The sequence below is a fragment of the Strix aluco genome, chromosome 3 (genome assembly GCF_031877795.1).
Source record: "Strix aluco isolate bStrAlu1 chromosome 3, bStrAlu1.hap1, whole genome shotgun sequence".
Taxonomy (NCBI): Eukaryota; Metazoa; Chordata; class Aves; order Strigiformes; family Strigidae; genus Strix; species Strix aluco.
In genome coordinates, this window is record NC_133933.1 from 59027484 (window position 1) to 59046835 (window position 19352).

The 19352-nt window shown below is 39.9% G+C and overlaps 1 protein-coding gene across 4 annotated transcripts in view; it reads left to right on the forward strand.

Annotated features, from left to right (window-relative positions):
* Positions 1-19352, forward strand: part of LOC141920991 (SAM and SH3 domain-containing protein 1-like) — a 574883-nt gene that overhangs the window by 369176 nt on the left and 186355 nt on the right. Inside the window, exon 1 of one of the 4 annotated variants that reach the window (XM_074818715.1) lies at positions 7295-7391. The exons of the other annotated variants lie outside the window; for them this stretch is intronic. Within the exon in view, the coding sequence (XP_074674816.1) occupies positions 7347-7391 (45 nt within the window). The 5' untranslated portion in view covers positions 7295-7346. Of the gene's footprint in view, positions 1-7294; positions 7392-19352 lie in introns of those variants that run through there. 4 annotated transcript variants of the gene reach the window in all.

The window sequence follows — 19352 nt, forward strand, 5'->3', positions numbered from 1 at the left end:
GAGACTGACCAACAATACAGCTAAATACTGTTCTATTAAAGCCAGATGCTGGGGGAGGGATGAAGATACAACCAGGTAGGGACTATGCTGACTTCTAGCCTTGGACATTTTTTTCCCATCAACTATCAAACCTGGACTTACCCTTCATATAGTACTGTCAAGGAGTTTGATAAATATCTTCCTGATTATTTATATACTTTATATAATTCTGACTTACTTTTGACAGGTAATCATATCAGTCTTTGCTGCAACCTAGCTTGGGCTATAAATGTTTTTCTCGTGCTGCCAGGTTGTTATGTTAAGCTGAACACAGGGACTGTCTGCCACAGATGGAGAGAAAATGATGCTGCATGAGAAAATGATGTTTAAAAATCTCTGTTTGCAAATGGGAGAGAGGAAGAGCATTGTTTACTGTTGCTTACTGGGGGACTTTATACAAGAACAAATCAATTTCTTTTTGTTTCTAGTTAAGATCTGCTGACTGAAAACTACTTTAGCTTCCAGGGTTTAGGATAGTAACTCTGATAATTGGTAGCAGCCTCCTAATAACAGGTAAGAAAGTTGTGTAGGAAGCCGGCAACATGAACAACATAATTTACAGACCTGCTGGAAAGTTCAGAGTAAGATGACTTTTTCATCTCTTTTTCTGTCTCTTTTGGTAAATGAGATGGTAACTTTTTTAAAAATCAGTATCAACCTTTACTGCATTGTTTCTAAAAAACGCATAATGTTCATGTGTGGGTAGGTCTGACTGAACAAAGAGCATCAGTGGCTTTCTGTCATACCTTCTAGCATAGGCAAATTGTAGAATAATGTGCTGTGTAAGAAATTCATGTAAGCACAAACCCACTCTTCGCAAAGATTGCTGGCATCACTCCTGCAGAGGTAGCAGAGCTGCCTAATGGTTTTCTCTTCGCACTCTGGGTACATTGCTGACAACATACAGCACAGTGTAGATTGTCAACAACCTAAGTACACAAAACTTTGGTCAGATGAAAATAAGACAGCTAGCAGACATCAAGTATTTGCAAAAGAAGTTTTTTTTTGTTCTGGTTTGGTTTGGTCTTTAACTACACTTAAAATTGCTTTTGTCAGTCTGTCTAAGCTGATGAACTCTGCTAAGGAGGAAATATTGAGCCACTTTCTTGGAAAGTAGCTAAACATGCATTTCTAAAACAGTGAATATTTTACTGTGCGCTACTTCATTCCATGCAAACCTTATTTTACTTGTGTTAGTGTCCAAGTGTCATGATCTGTGCATGGAATGTGTGTGCACAGATAAACGTCTTGAATTAGACGGGCTCCAGATGGAGAGCAACACCATCCTGTAACTCGCACCCCCAAAGACCATAGATCTGATCCAGGGGAATGACTTTGTGCTCCTCTGCTTGCAATATTTCTTAAATGTTTCTCACACCTCACATAGGAGTTGATCTTGATGTCTCAGCTTCATTTCAGCAGTGAAAGGACACCTGCTACTGCAAATTTTTATTTATACCAGGGTTTTCTACTACAGGATCTATAAAGAGGAGAAGAGCAATGGGGACTCTTCCTGTCAGCAGCCTGATTTCAAAAAGCGGTATTGTTCCTGCAAGGAGGAGGAAGGAGAGGGGAAAAAGTATAAATAGTTAGAAAACTAAAAGCAGCATTTTCCTGCTCCTGCATTTTGGCAGAAGTATCTGGGAACATGACAAAGTCTTGGTACTCATTGATGCTGAAGACCTGTGTATGGGTTCCTGGAGGATGAAGATGCTGACCTCTGCTTTGAATTCCCAAACCTGTTATGAACTTTACTGTCCTCAGTGTCCCAACCCCTCTGAAGACTCCGTGCTCTTACGGTGTTGTAAATTAATGAAAACGAGGACTGAAGAAAATGCAGTAAAGAGGTGATAAAGTGTTTCCCAGCCAATTTTTTCCTGATCCTTACAAGTCTCTGTAGCTTAACAGGCAAGAACAGCTGGTAAAATTTAAGGTTCCCTTAGCGTAGCTATGTCCAGATTTACTAATTTACTATATATATTTGGAATCACTGTTAGAAATATTGGAGACCTTTCCACCCTGTTTCCTCTTTATTTTATCAATTACCAGAGTCCTTTCTGTTGCATTCTCATACACTGCTCTGTAATAAATAGGAAAAAGAATTCCTCTGACCCCCTCAGACTTTGTTGTTAGAAACGTTAACATTTTGTGAAATAATTCTCAACTGTAAAATTGAATCCAGTATTAGAGAGTTTACTTAGAGTTCAGCACTGCAGGATTTTATGATCAAAACTCTCTTGGTATTTTGTGACCCAAAGGGTATTTTGGAATGTCAGAGGGGGTCATGTGCACAGATAACAGTGGGAATTTATAGCAGTGTTGTGTTTGACCACTTACCTTTGTCACAAATAATCCAAAACAATTATCTACAAGGATCTTCTACCATGGTACAAAGTGAGCATACAGTAAGTTTTAATATCCAAGGTCCAGAACCACCATTGCTGCTTATGCCTGTACTACACTTCTCGCTCCTCTCTTACATTTTGACTTGATGAGTCTGATCCAAATTCCGTTGGCATTAATGAAGAACACTCATTGACTTCAACAGTCTTTGAATTGCATCTAGTATCAACTACATTAACATAATCAAGTGAGAGGCAATTGTTATGGATGCATTATTTAGCAGTGATTGGGGAGGTACTGTCAGCTTCCAGTGTCAGCTGGTGTTAGATGTCATTTTATAAGGACTTGATTATTAAATTACTATTGCAGGTTATGAATCTTTCAGTTGTGCTTTCACTTCTTACTGTGTAATATTCTGTATTTATGTTATAGTTCCCCTAAAGCATATGTTGGAAGGGTTCAGGCACTTTATATAATTTCTAAATCTGTAATCTCTTCTTCTAGGAAGTGTCATTTCTTACAAACCTGAGCGGAGTGAGGGCCACATTGTGCCTCACACTCCTCTCTGCGTCACATAGTGAGATGCACCCTGCATTGCTGCAGATGAGGCTTTGACCTGACAGCAGTCATTCATGCATAAAGCGGAAGGAGGAGCATGCCAGGTTTTTGATGCTGCTAATTCAAGTCAGACTCCTGGTACACAGTGCTCCTTAGCTTGAAAGTTGCTGAGACCATTAAGACAAAGAATATCAAACGACTGATGCCACGTCCTGGAATAACTTCATCAAGCCCTGTTCAGGGGCTATGATCAGCAGTCATAAAATAGGTGGTTGCAAGTAGGAAGCAAGGTGCTGGCAGGTCACAGGTATATGGCAAAGCTTTGGTCCACCTGTTTTTAATGACAGTATTAGGTGCCCACTAGAGGCTCTGCCTGTGCCCGGGACATGAGCGTGTTTGGGCTGGTACATGCAATAATGTGTGGTTTTAAGTTTTTTTTAAACTAGTGTTCAGCTTCTTTGAATCTAGAAATATTTGTGGTGCCAGTTGCCACCAGTTTAAAAGCCATACGTGATCACAACTTGAGTGAGCAAATTCAGAGGCCACAGTGGTGTAGGATTAGGAGACAGGATACTTTCTACAGTGATAATCTGTTCTGTTAATACTTATGGGGCAGTTAAAAATAGTTTTGTGGTGATCAGAGTTTTTCTCCAGAGAGCCACAGGGGACATAGAGCTCTGCTGAAAGTCAGCTGCTTGCCTTTCAGGAGCACATAATTTGCTGTTAGTACTAACTGTCATATTAACCAAGGCATTTACTTGTGTCAGCAATTAGAAGAATTTCACCTTAGATCCTAACCTTCAGACTGACAGACTTCTGTGCCAGTGTAAGATTTCATCAGTCAATAGAAGTCCATCTGCAACCTTATTTCATGTTGTAAAAGCCAGACCTCACCCAGTAAACCAAATGTGAAATCTTCCTCTGCCTTGTCAGATTGGAGTGAAGATGCTGGAGAATAAGTGATTTAGATTTTGGGACAAAGAAATGTGTGCATGTTGTATTGGGCACAGTAGTATCACAGTGGGCTGTCTTAATTGCCCACAGGGTAAGGGAAACCTGCAGTGTTAGCCAGTAGGTAAAGAAGGCCCCATGCTGGGGTGAATTGCTGCACTTCCACAGCTGAGAGAGAAGAGGTGGCCCATTAGTATGTGACTGCAGTACCGAGGTCTGCTTCAGAAATAGGTCATTAAAAACAGAATATACCTGCAGTTGCTACAGGAACCAAAGCTCACAAATCAAAGCAGGTAAAGTGTGCTGAAGCACTAAGGAAAAATATTTATAAGAAATTAGTACAAGTGCATGATTTTAACATGTAACTATTTACATAGGTATTGAAATTAAAATGTAAAGTTGGGGGGTGGGTTCTGCCTGGTACAGGCAAAAGCATGGAGCTAGATGATGGACATGTGAAAATGTTCAAAGCATGTTTCCGGGGCGGGGGTGGGGGGGGAGGATCAGTATAGAGAACTTCGGGAAGGGTACATAAAGGTGATTTACTTTTCACCTTTTCCTGGCTTACTTCAGAAAAAAGTAATTGAACTTCAACTGGTCTCTGAATTATTTGGCCTTCTGTTAAGGTAGCACAGAAGGATCTTTGATAGATGTTTATTATGATCCTTATGGAAGATTTTATGATGTGTAGCACAAGAATCAAGGGAGAAGAAAAGAAAAAAATAGACTTTTAAAGATGGTTTCTACTGTGTGCCATTTCACCTCTGTGGTTTTCCTTGCCATCTCTATCCCGAATTCCTGCTTATAGGATCCAGTAGTGTATAAGCTGCCATCACTTGCCCTTTGCTCTTCCCCTCCTGCCCCTCCAAATATTAGTTCAAAACCAAGAACTCAGTCACTTAGCATTTTCACCACAGTTTTTCACCACAGTATTTCTGTTGAAATTGCTTTATAGTTTTTGAAATAACTAATCTGAGGTCATTTTCCATGTAAATTAAGTTTCATGACACAAATTCAAATGTTCCTCAAAATAAAATGACTAAGTAAAATAAAGTAACATTATCATGGTAAAGTAATGGATCTACTAAAATTCCTTAGAGCTTATAGTGGAGCTCAGTGACAGGACATATTTCCAACCCAGTGTGTTCAATGTACATGGTTCAAAGCAACAGATAAAGTATTGGAGACATCCTGGTCTCGTAACTGGAAAGCCCAGAGGCTTAAGGATCCTTTGCAATAGGACAAAGATGTCTGTGTTCCACAAAATGCCAGAAGAATTATATTCATTTGCCAAGTTGCAGGATTCACAGAATACAGCAGGAAAAACATACATGCCGATAAGGAACAGTTTGCTAGTTTTTGCAAATCAAAGAACTTGAAAAGCACTAATAATAGATTTATTGCTGAACAACATCCTTTGTGATTATTTCTTTCTGGACAGATACAGGATGATCAGCATCCTGTTTTATTTCGTTTTGTTTGTATGAGTAGAACACTGAAGCGATTAACTGGGAATAAATGCTGATTAAAGGTGCATCTAAATTTATCTCACATTGTTTGGGGATGACATAGACTCGAGAAATCTGAGATCAGATCATTGGATTGTAAATGTTGATCTGTGTGTTAAATAGTACAAGTATATCCCAGGCCAAAGTGTGCAGTCAGAGTCTGGTATGGATGTTCTGCTAGCCTGAGCAACTCTATTGGGTGTAAACATGGCATTTTAATTTTCCTTTTCATTTTGTCCCACTGATCTAATTAAATGCTGTCTGAAAGTGCACAACTGGTTCAGGCTATCATAGCATAGATATTATGCTATTATATCTATACTATATTATTAGGTATTATATATATATAGGTAGAATTTCCTAAGCTGTTAGAAGGTGGAAGGCTTTTCCTACGTCTTTAATGATTTAATGGAGCAGTGCCACAGTGAAAACCATGGCGCAGGTGTTTCACACCCCAGCTGCTGAGGGGTCACTGCAGTCATGAGCAGGACCCGTGTCCTCCGGGCTCTGGCGGCCCAGCCCCAGCAGAGGGTGTGCAGCCCCCCCCCCCAGAACCGCTCCCTGCTGCCACCCACCCACGGCCTTGGGTTGGCCTGTCTGCTTCTCCTAGTTACAAGAAGAGCCCGCAGGCACAGCAAGGGTGTTAAAGATAGGAGCTTAAAGACGTAAGCTTTTAAATATTAAAACTTGGAGCTATGGAGAACATTCATCCAGGTTGTCTCAGCAGTTTCCAAGGCAGTAAGGGCTGCAGTACATGCAGGGTTCCCAACTCATTAGGAAACGTCAAGAGATGTAGAGTGAATACTACCTCAGACCTCAACGTGTCAGGAAAATCAAAAGCTTGCAAAGAAGAAAAGGTTATCTGATGAATCTGGTGAGGACTTGATGGTCATGTAAAGGTCTGCAACAGCATTTGTTTGCTTGGAGTGCAACAGCATTTGTTTGCTTGGAGTGATATTTTCAGTCTGAGACTTGAAAGATGTTGAACCTTCACAAGGTTTACCTGTGAAGGCAGCTGACCGAAAGCTTTAAAGATAGGAAGATGAAATAAATGACAAATCTTGCACTGGAGTCTGCCAGCTAACAGGTGGTCATTAGGTTGTTAGATATTTTGCCCCTTTCCAATTTACTGCAGAGAGCTCTTACTAAATTCCTCAGCATCTCTTCTCCGGGCACAAACAGGTCTGCGTGTCTATGGAAAAGAAGATGCAGCATTTAGATTGTCCCTGGATCTTGTTATCCCCATTTCTCAGAAAGTGCACTTCAAATTCTTCTGTGCTTTTCTTGGATTTTGGAGGGGTCTTTTAATTGTTAAAAGTGGCAATTATAAGTGCATTTAAATATCTTTTTGTAACTTCTTCCTATCGCAATAGCTTTGTGCATTAATCCAGTAATGCATTGTGGCAGACTACATGTTTTTAATGTGTAATTTATGATGAACTTTATGAGATATATACGTAGCAAGCAGGAATCCACAGTTACGTTCCATACACAGAATGTAACTTCATACACCTTAGGGACTTACACTTCAGAGACGTTTAAATACAAGCTTCTGGCTTGAAGCTATCTTTCTCTTGGCTGCACATAGCACCCAGTAAAAGTTTGTATCTGGCACGTCATTTTTGAGGTGTGGTGGAGTTATAGATGGTAACACGAGTTGAATTTTTACAAATTATTATGTTAGAGACATGTATGAATCCTTGAGTTCCTTTATTATACGTTGTGCAAGCATTCAGTTAGCTGAGGCATACTTCACTTTTGAATCATAAGGAAAATGCCACTACCCAGCTTGCTTGCAAACTCGTTTGCTTAGAAGCCTCATTGCATCAGCGAAAACAACAGTGCATGTTTAGAGTGCTCTGTGGAGCACAATGTTTCCTTTTCTTCGTTCAGTAATTTAAATGATTGGAGAAATACTTTTGACAAGGAAGAAATAATTTCATTATTATGGATCATTTTTCAAGTGAAACTGAGTTTTGGATTAAAGTGATGGTGAGTAAACCATGTGAGTGGGGAAGGAGGGATTGTTTTTTGTTCCGAGTTTTATTCAGCAGTTTCTGAAAACTAAGATGGAAGTGATTTTGGTATTCCGACTGCAGGGATATATGGTTTTTATTAAGTGGAAAACGTAATGACGATTAAAGACGGGGTGAGACAGTAACAGGCACGCTTGCTGTTGTGTTCCATGGGAAAGTAGAATGTGATTTCTCTTTTAATATTGAGATACAAATCTGATTCACAGTTAGTTCATCTGACTTCTGAAAGGGGAACATGTCAGCTCATTGGATAGATGCATTTTGTCTAAGCAGCTGCTTTTAACATAATAGTAACCTAGATTTTCAAAATCGTTTGTGGCATTGCTATCTAGATAGTTAAAGAGTTGGTTTTTTTTTTTTACTTTAAAAGAAAAGGAAAAATAAATAAAAACCTGATTTTCTTTCAGATGGGGGAAAACTTTTTAAATGACTAATTATGATTGTTCTCTTTCTGGCAACTTCATTCTCTGTATTAACTGTATTCTGCATGTTCTGTAAGTAGCCATTTTCTTTTGTTTCTTTTTTCTCTTTTTTACCATCAGAATACAAATACTACTTCAGTCACTGAATTATAGATTATATCCAAAGAGAGAGGGTGGATGTTTAAATCCAAGTTTTGCCCATAAGAGCAAAAGGGCCAGATAAAATAATGCTGCTTAAGTATAGGGAGGTAACCATATGCATAGCTGCAGGTTAGGACAAGTAAACTTTATTGTGCCTTCTCGTGTTGCTGATGGTAATCAGGACATTCATATTAGCCTGATGAAAAGAAAAAATCAACTGGAGGTTTTCTAAAGTAACTTAAGGAACACTTTTTTTTTCTGAGGGAGAGAGGCAACATGATCTAGCTGGTAAAGCGTATAATCAGTGTGTCTGGCTTATTGTCTCAGGCACTGCCACAGGCAGCCTTAGATGAGCTTGAGGAAGTCACCGTACAACCAATTTTACTACACTTGCTTACAAAGTGAGTTGTACTTTATTCATGTAGTAAGGTACCCCCGCAAAATCTGTGAGTTTCCATATTTTTAAAATACCAGTAATTTATGTCTCCTTCACAGGGCTGCTATGCTTCTTATTCCACTGGTTTGTTTAGTCTTTGATAACACAGTTTCAGCCATCTCTAGGTCCTTCCTCCATAGGCAACACTGCAGTTGAGAGAGCAATTAATACAAAACTTACGCAAATTCGTGGGGACTTATTTGTATTTCCTTGTTTTAAAAAAGGCAACTAAAGTAACCATTTGGCTGTCCAACTGCTGAAAATACAGGAGTACATAAACAACCTGCATTTTAGGGATGTACGCGTTAAGCTAATGTTTTTCCATATCATTTTGTTCAAGTTTGCAAGCTATGAAGTTCTTCATTTTGCTCTCTTGTATATATGATTTATACAAACATCATTATCTCATGACAGCAGTTTCCAAGTGGAAATGGTTGTCCTGTTGAACCTTTAGGCCATGATCATGCAATCTGGTTGTAAACCAAGTGTTTTGTTGTCTGAACATATATATTGAGTTCCCATGCATGGAAGTTACCTTTTCAATTTAGTTATTTCAGGTGAGCTTATGTCCAGTCACAGCTTTGGGAACGTGTCTCCTTTGTGATTTGCTAACTGGTTTAAATATTTCTTTAAAAATAAAACTAAGAGAGCAGCTCGGTTTGTTCTTTTTTTGCAGTGGCTGGGGATTTTTACTGCCTTTTCCCAGAGTAGTAGCACTTCCATCTTCACCTGACTGTACTCGCTTCTTGGGTGAGCTCTCTCTGCCAAGAGCAGAGTCATGCACTCAGAGCTGAGCTTTATAAACACTATATGAAGAAGATGCAATGAAAACTTCTGTCTGTGGGATTTCCCAACTCTTGAAATCAAATTTTCAAATAAGTGCCCATGTGTCCTAATGTTTTCCTGTCACAGAGTGCCACTTGTAGGACAATGCTTTTTTTGTACTTGAAAACAGCTTAATAATTTAAAATGTCCAAAGGAGCAAAAATGATTTTTGAAAAGTAGGGCTATGGTTGTGTGAACACTGCAATTTTCAGGAAGGACTGTTAAAGAAAGGTGCTTGGAAATGTTGGTTGTAATTTCAACACTGCTGTGCTGAATTGAGATCCGGAGGGGATTCTCAAGTTGCTCTACACAGCATCTCAACGCTGGAAGCTGGTGAGCTGGTTTCCCATCTATCTTGAGGATGGGGTTATCCAGCTTGGTGAGAGTGAGTCAGGGTGGCTGGTCCTTTGACGTCCCCTGTCAAAGGTAAAAAGAAGAAAACACTTAGAGGCATGCTAATGATTCAAAGACCGTAGTGGACCCGTTCTCCTGATCACAGGCATTTTGCTTACCTCAGTTCCAGTTTTGAGTTTTGGTAAAGAAATACATGATAACCAGAATGTGGCTAATGATGTCAGGATAGAAAGTGTAACAGTGGTAGAAAAGGGTTTAATCCTGTAGTCATTTTACACAGCAAACTGGGGAGTGGGAGGGAGGTCATTAGAGCAAGATGGCTGTTTGATGCAGGGCAACCAAATCCTGTGGAAAGATTGGGGGAATTTTCTTTAGTTCCCATTAGATGCTGATTTGCTGCCTCTTTTTGTATCTCTGGGTTGGGTTTGAACTGTGACGCTCAACAAGGGCTGATGAATGTGGAAGGTCTCTTGACTTCCCTGCATGGCTGCCAGCGTCCTGAGCCCAGGCATCACTCTTGTGGGCTCAGGTGTGCCCTGCCATTCTTATCGTTTGCTGGATCATTTCATTTAGGGTGGAGCTAGTCACCAACAAAATCTCTCAGTGAAGGGAGTTTTCTTCATATAAATTCAGAACTGCTATAGTGTGCCAGTTGGTGTCAATGCAGTGTTAGAAACAGGCTGAGAGAATGAGAATATAACAGAAGAACTGTTAATTGCCAGCTGATGGGTTCATGGGGTCTGTCTAACCATAGGAATAGGATGTGCCAGTGTTTGCTACTGGCAAGCGCAGTGTCACTCTGCTAAGATTTTTGGGATGTAGTTCAGAAACTTGGCTCTGCAAAACTGTAAGTTAACAGCCAGATTCACCATACAATGGAAAGCATAATCACACTTTAATTAAAGTGCTTAAAGTAAAAAGAGAAGCTAAAAAGTGCTTTAGCAATAACATAAATAAAAGCACTAGTAGGTTTTAAACGTGGACACTGAAGAAATCGTGGTTCAAAAAGAAAGTGACCCTTCTGAACTCAACAGGTCTTCTGCAGTCTCAGGTATAGAGGGGGGAAAGCCTGGTTTGTAAGCTCAGGTGCAGCAAGGGAGTGGACTGCATCTTCTCCTTGTTCCAAGTTCTGGAAACGCTGATTGTAGCCAGCTTCCCTTGCCAAGCAGAGGTCCCACCATTTTTGAGAGGCCTGCTATAAAATCGTCTGCATACAATCCACCAACATCTGAATGCTTTACCCATCACTGACCAGGTGGAAAGTTCAAATTCACATACGTGAAGAAACTGCTGATCCATTTGCATGATATGCCACAGTCCCCCTGCTTTTTACGTAGCTAGGTAGTAGATAGCAAAAGATACTTAATTTCCATAGTAGACAAACAGAATATCTTTTTTCTCCCAATTAATTTTCACTCCCATTTTACTACCTCAATTTTATTTTGCATTTCTTTTTCATTCCATCTATGGAACTGAAAGCACTGCATTTGTTTTCTGTCAAGTCATCCAAATTCTAAAAATCCAAACCCAATATTTACAGGTAATCTGCTCATCTGGAAGTGGAGAATTTTTTTAGAATCGAGTTGAAGGCTACATGCTTCCCTAGAGAAAAGGCACATATATTGATGTGTTTATGCTTTGCAATAATAATATTTGTCCATGTGAGAAAGTGTGAAGTTTTTTTCTTCTGCCACACCATATGGCTTATGACTATTTACAATCCAAACAATAACAGCTGCTGCTGCGTAAGAGATCCATTCCTCTGAGCTGGAGATGCGCTGAGTAGTGAATGACAAAGTATATGTCCACAGATGTATTCCAAATATCCTCATTTACCAATCAACATCCTGTCTATCATTCTCCTCTTGGAAACTGTTGGAGCTTTTTTCTTATATGCTTAGCTAATGGGGAGAGCTTTGACAGCTTGGTTTGGGAGGCTGGGAGCAGATAGAGAAGTTGTGTCTGATGACAGCTATCCAAATAGGAGAAAGGATGGACATTCTGGTTGGGTGCTCAGCAAAATGAAAATGTGAATCATGCTCTTAACCCCTTTCAAATAAAAATCAGTTGACTCTCTTAATCAATAAATTAGAAGTTTCTAGTTGGAAGAATAAACCAGGCAGTCTTCAGACAGTTAAAATGTGGGTCACTTCGTGCCCTTCATTGATGACATGCTTAAAGTTTGGAATTCCATATTACAAAGACACATTTTGCATTTCTCAACTAGTATCAGTCATTTTGGGCTCATATCAGTTGCCTGTTTGAGCTTTTTTTCTGTGGTTTTCTGCTTCCTGTTTTCATAATTCTTGAATTTTTGTATCAGGCATTGTAAGAGGTGACTTACCATTGTCAGTTATTCCTGTCAACAGCAAGAGGACAGTTTTCAGATATTATACAATTGGGCTACATGTCTGGCCTTTACCTATAGTGTTCTGATTGGAAATGGCATTTAAACCATGTCCATGCCTGTCAGCAGGTTCTCTCCTATTTGCACTGAGTTGTTTGTGTACCTGCTCTTTCCCAATAGGTTAGACAATTGGCACATTATATTTATTATGACTTATCTCACAAAAGCATATTCCAGGGAGGATGAAATGTTCAGTGGAGGTATTCCCCAGGTATATTCTCCTGTCACACAATAATCTAACAGCACTCATTAGCAAAAAGGAATTGCAGGTTTCTTGCAGTTGCCATGAAGCTTTGCTGGTAAATAAAACCCACTGGATTTCGCCTGACTTCAGAGTGCATTGAAAGGTGGCTATGAATAGAAGCGATCACACTTTCTAACAGTGTTTACTGTTACAGTGGAGCCTTCTCATTGAAAAGCTTTAAAATTAACCAGATTAATTCCTTGACGGCATATAATGATTTTTATCATTTACATTTCATTTTTTTAAATGTATCAGTAGTATTCCTGTGCTACTGGGAATTTTTCATGTCAGGGCTACAGCTACCCTAGAAACAAAAGTACTGAGAGGAACCTTCTGAGCCTTACTGGTAGTTAGGCTGGCAGCCCCAAATCTCATTGCTTCAACAACCCTTTAATTTGGATGCCTTTGTGGTCATCTTACAGAGAGATGTTTATAACTTAAATAGTTCTCTTTCCTCTGCTTGGTGTGAGCACATCCCCTTCTCAGACTATGCTTTACTGTGGTCAGCAGCCTCTGCTTCTCTCCTCACATGCGACAGATGCTCTGTTGCCATGATTACACTGACTGCTTACAATTTCTCTTTCATGACTGTGCAGTGACCAGAAGGGTTTTGAAGAAGGGACCCCATAGAAATGAATAGGCACTTGTGACCACTGAGAACGACCTGTAGAGCACATCCCTTGTGCCAGTTCAGCAAATAAATAAAGTAGGACTCCTGGTAGATACAGGTCAAATCCCTTTATTGTAGAGCCCAAGCAATGCTGCTTATAGTTAATGAAAAATCTCCTTTATAAATCTAAGGGCTGTGATACAGCACTGCATAGTTGTGATTCCATAATTCATATGCTGAGTCAGCTCATTCCCATGTGAAGGAAGGAGTTACTTGAGAACATGCTCCTCGGTGTTAATTTCATCTCACTTGCCAGAGATAAAATGGAATTACCAGAAATATTTGTATGAAAAGCCATAAATGCAGGCTTAATCTACATCAGTGCGATGGGAAAGAGCTTCTAACATATTCCTACCAGAAAAATGGTGATAGGTACTGTCTCCTGCCCCATTTCTGCTTCACTAGAAGAGACAAATTACTTCAGTTTTCTTGGATCAATGCAGCTGTGCCCGGGTTAAACTTGGAACTGCATGGAGAGAAATCAATATAAAACAACTGACAACAAAAATGGCAGATGGGAAAAATTGCTCTGTATATACTAAGGCTATGTTTTGTCATGGCCTTTGCCTGCCAAAGCTGTTCTGTAAGCAGTAACAATGGGTTGCATAAACAAATTTAAGGGATTGATGGAATTTGATTTCATGCTTTGTTCTTGCTAGCTGTCTGCTATGTTAAGCAGAGAATCCATTTCAATACCGACTATGCAAAATTCTAGAAACAGCTGTGAGTATTTACTTCTAGGGTGCTGCCTAGGGATAGCGGGGCTTCTTGGCAACTCGGTGTTAGAGCAATCAGTGTCAAGAAATCACCTAGTGAATAAAATTATTTTGCTGAGCTGTGACATGATTTGATGCCATTAATACCAGATGTTGAAGCCTCTGCTCCTCCTCCAGTCCTGCTCTTAGTTCATACAACACTGAGATGACAATTTGCTATTGAAAGCTGAATCTGCTTCCTAAGCAGGGAACCCATAAGCTTCATCTGTAGAGGAAAGCTGCTGTATTGGCTTAAGTAAGGGAACATCCATACAGACAGTTAACTTCATAAAAACAAAACCCATATTGTCACACTGTCCAAATGCGGAGACTGAATTTACACCCATTCCTTTCTGCTGCCCCATGGCTTTGGAAACACTGTAAAAATAAATTGCAGAGGGTCTGTGCTTTCCTACCAGCTTTGCAAGCTGGTGAAATTGAGCCTCTCCTGCACAGAGGCAGCCTTGCGTACCAAAACTGCTTAGCTTTGGGACTTCATAGGTGTTGTCTGCATTTTGGCTTCAGACCAAGAAACAAATCTGAGAGTAATCTCTCAAATCCCATACACTTGCTTTAGCATAGCAAGTTAGAGCAAGAAGGTGTGTTTGGACAGCATCCCAGTGAGACAGTGTGGAAAGTATGGAACCGATAAATGTCAGAAACCTGTACCTTGATGTGAATCCTAGTGTCCTGGAGTTGCTGAAGCACAGCTCTCAGAAGTCTCCTCCTAGAAGTTAAGACTCGTTGATTTGTCCAGAGACCTTGGCCGGGACCCAAGTGAGTGATCTGAATTCACTTACGCAATAACCTTGCAAAAGCACGTCCATTAGCATCAGGCAAGCACCTCCAACAGCGGTTGTTCGTATGGTTTTTACCTGGTGTGCCAGAAAAGGTTGAGCAAGGGATGAGGTAAGAGGGATTCTGGGGAGGTCTTCTCTCCATCCTACTCAAAAGTAAAGAAGAAAGTCCTGCTCCTGCCACCTCCTATCTGTAAGGGATCTTCTTCCCCATGTTTCTACAAGCTGATGACATTAGGGCTCATTTTGTTGGAAAATACAAGGTAGGGATAACACAACAATGCAACAGCAGAATCTTACAAGAGGAAAATTAAAGTGCAAATCCCCTGTGTTCCTCCTTTCCCCACCAGAAATGCCCCATTTCTTAGCTCTGCCAAAGAGCAGGGATGCCAGCAGGGAAGGCTCAGCAATACTGGGACTCTGAGACCCTCAGCGGAGCCTCAGGCCCCGCTGTACCACAGGAAAAGCATTTTGGGCCATTCCCCCCAGCGTGGCTGTCACTCCATATCTCGAGAGTGCAAAACAGTCAATCAGTGCCCCAGGTGAGGCTCTGACAGGCTGGGAGCCATGCACGGGCTTCAAGCCGTTAGCAAGGCTTCAAGCATCTGCATGATCTGCTTTAACGCAGGCTATTTTAGATTTAAAATGTGCTTGAACTATTATCCTAGACTAATTCCTGAAACATGAATTGCACTTTATAGTGCCATTGATCTCATTATTTTTGCAATTTCATTCCTTCTATTGTGAGTTTCTTCTGGAAAAAAAACCAAACAAACAAACAAACAACAAAAATAATCCAAAGAATTTACTGTTCAACACTTTCTGCTCTCACAGGATGAACTTGCCTTCCCCAGTACCTTTGCTAAACCAGCAGTGCAGATCCCCTGTGAAAAACCAGCAGCTGTTACAAAAATTTCTAATGTATATCTTCGAAATCCATCTTTTGCCTCTTGATTTAATAGTCTTCTAAGCCATTACTTCAAAAGGGGATGTTGCCTATTTTTTTATTTCTTGGGTTCAGTAGTTAGTGATAAATGAATCTCAAGAGAGAAAATAACTGAAGATGATGAATAGAAGAAAAATGTTCATTATTAGCTCAGGCAGAAAATGAATCCCTTTTCAGAAATTCAGGAAGTTGATAATAGTGGATTTTTTTTTTTTTAATAGATGATTACCCTCATGACAAATCTATCACTTTGCCTTCTCGAACAAGTATGATATGTTTTGTCTTTTTTTCCTCTTGACAAGGAGATTCATGACATAATGTCACCCTGTTGGAAAATGTGTATGTTTCTGGTAATTACTGGAAAATGATGCTGTTCTTAATTTCCATATTATGCAGGGTGGTTGTGATTAAAAAGTTAGACATTGACATGCAAGAAAGTGCTGGGATAAGTCAGTTAATTTCTCTTCGCTGCAGCAGACATTCTCTGTGAGAAGATATACTACCACTTGTGTGTGCTTTTTTTAACTGTTTAACAACAATCCCTGTACAAAGCTGAACTGTGATCCCACACAGATGCTGAATTTCCGTGCTGTCTTCAGTGAAGGTACCCCATCCCTCATGTAAGTTTTTACCTCATCAGGAACTCTGCAATATTTTTTATTATTGCCACACAAAGCAAAAAATAAAGAACTGTCATCTTACCCATTTCCAGGTCTATATGTGTCATTTCAGAGATCCAGAGGTGAAACTTCATCTAAGCACCCATCCCCCTACAGTGACGTGCTGCATTTGAAGCTCAAGCAGAGAACAAGCTGTCATGCTGTCCTTCTTATCTGTACATCAAAATAGTACCTCTGCCTTCTTAGACATACCCTGCCTTTGGACTTCATTTAGTATTTCTCTCTAAATTGTTCTGTTATGAAGTCTCTCTGTCACCACACATACTGGTCACTCCTCGCTGAAGCTTAATGAGTGAAGTCATTGCTTGTATTAAATCTTGCCCAGCCCTTTATAACTCCTCAGCTGCATTTAATATGTCCCATCTGGCCACCCTTAGGCATGGTTGGCATCTTTATTCGAAAGATGTGATGGCATGCTTACTTAAAACATTTGCCAAAGCAAAGGACCGAAGCAAAGCCAAGGCTTAGGGTTCCCTTGGGAAATAGCAAGAGAAGCCAACAGTGTGGTCCCCAAGGGGTCCTTCCAAAAGCCACTGGGAGAGGAGTACTAAGTAAATGCCGAGAATCAAAAGAAGGGCTGATCCTCTTACCAGTATCCCGAAATAAGTCAAGGTTTGCATTAATGGGTTCCTGCAACACAGGCAAACCCTTAGAGCTTTATGAACTTAGAAGGGGCTTTTTCTTACTGGTCATAGTAGAGAAATCTTCTAATGCAGTGACAATTTATAGTATTTCAACGTTTTCTCATTCGCAAAGTAGGATGGAAAGCCAAAATCCTGGGAAGCATCATAAATTCATAAACTAAAAATAGTTAAATAAAAAACTAATCACAATATTTCTTTTTGTTTTCCATACCTTTCCCTTCCTTTTTACACCTTGTTTTGCCATTTTTGGGTGTCTAAAATTACCAGTGTTTCAAAACAACAAAAAAATACTGCCACAGAAAAGACAAACTTGCAATCAGTTTTGTTGTTGGCAAATTAAAATATTTTATAAAGGTAGGATATGTTTATTGAAAAAATTTCAGTTGATTCTACTCTACTCTTGAACATAGTCCCTTCAAATCCATGAAAAATCCCTCTAGTAGTCCCTTCCCCTGGATTATGGTTAAGGCATCTGGGTCCTGTGGGTTCAGTATGCAAGATGATAAACTACTACACAGTATAATCTGGGTTGAGCAATTGCATTAATTTGTATAGCATATCACCCAAAGTCTTCTAAATTCCCATTTGAAGGGAAAAGAAGAGGAAAAAAACTCGTTGTTAAGTGTGTAGATTAAATTTCAGTAATCTCACTGTTGTAATTGAATGATTGATAAAGGAATAGCACACTATAAAGTGGTGGGGAAAAGATGAATACTGTTCAACAAGATTAATATGCTAATAAAGGGGATTTTTTTTCTCTGAACTAATTATAAAATCCACCTCCTGCAAACAGCTGAATATAGGCTCAAGTTGCTTCTTCCTAGCATTTCTTTGCCATTGGTTATATTTAGCGATAAATGAAGTTCATTATTTGCAATGTAATGGTAAAATGAAAAGTAAGGAATTGTCATCAGTTTCAGAGGGTTGGGGTCTTTTTCATCTTTACAGGCTTTCTGGTATTTTCCTTTAGCTTTCAGACGTCAAGAAAGATGTATTTAAATTTTAGGTCTTGAATGCAGCGTACAAAAATTTCAAGCAGATGTTTATAGGCTAAGCACCGATCAAGCAGAGTGGAACCCTGCACGTACATTCTGGAAGCTGACATTTGGTGTTCCCTGCCTGTGCTCCAGGGAGATATGTGCTGGATAGCTTTGGCTTGTTGGAAAGGTTTTGTCACATGCAACTGACAAAAAAAGGGCCTTTCTGATACAATTCCTGCGAAGCTGTGGAGCAGAGGGAGCTGTCAGAGTGGAGATGATGGAAACACAGGATAGTTAAGCTCTCTGCCAGAGGAAGACAAAGACTCTTCATCTACTCCTTTTCTAGCAGTTGTAGGAGGTGGTAGTAGGAAGCAGGTGGTTCTACATAAACAGGACAGATGTGTGGCATCTCTCAAAAGATTTCTCTTTCTCCTGCAAGGCCCTCATTTTCAGTCGCCTTGCTTTTGCACAGTTTTTGTCTGATCTCACCTCTCTCATCTAGCATCAGAGGCCTTTGGTCCTACCAAAGGCTGCCTAAAACTTGTGCTGCCTGAAAGGAGCCCTCCTTTATCTTTCTGAAGCATCTGTTTGCCATCTAATTTCAAAGCATAGCTGAAAATCTGTTTCGTTGTTTTTTTTCTTTTTCCCCATGCCAGTGCTTTTAGATTTCTTAATTGCTTTGTTGTTGTTGTTTAATTTGTAAATTTTTAGATGTGGTCCCTATTTTGCTTTTGAGAGCAAAAATATTGCCTCAGATTGCTGTATCACAACATGTATCAGAAATTTATTAGTTAATAATACTTTTCAAAAAACCCCAAACCACAACATTCTCATTCTGTTAAAATCAGTGTAATGATTGGACCTGTTTTGTTTCATCAAACAAAAAAGCACAAGGAAGAAATCAGCTCTTTGACTGAGAAGATGAAATAGTTAACCCTGATGGATTTTCACACATCAGTTTTGGTCAATTTTTAATGTTTTTTCCCCTAATACTGTAAGTCCTCTGTCTGATGCTGGGATGCTTTCCATGATACTGTAATTCCTGATTTACAGAGATTGTATGTGGTTCTTGGTACATGCAAGAATAACTTCAGTTTTCCTTTCCCATCGCTTACTCCCCCCTCCCTCTACCCCCCCAGCTTTTTTTCCTCATCCATATTTCTATCAATAGTGATGAAAAAAAGGAGGGAGAGCTACTTCCCACCATTTCCTTCAAGACCTAAGCAATTGGGGTACATATCCAGCTGGGTTACACTTTTCAGTTTATGTGGATTTTTTTGTTCTCTCAATTTATAGACTGAAGCCAGGAAATGCCTTTGTCTTACAGCCAGCCACAATCTGAGGCTCTTAGAGAAGAAAGAGGAGGGACCCTGAGAACTTTTTCTTTCCTTTCCCTTTCCCCCCACCTTTTCCCCCTTGAAATCACTGGTCCAGACAGTCTCATCTCAGCCAAACACATCTTTTAAACTGCATGGGTACATTCCTTTCAGATCTTTTAAAACTCATTTTTCAAGGAAAAGGAGTAGAAAATTCACAGTCCTTAGCGTGGGTGGGAAAAGCCTTGAGAAAAACATACCCAAACACACCATGCTGAGCTTATGACAGAGGCTGCTTCC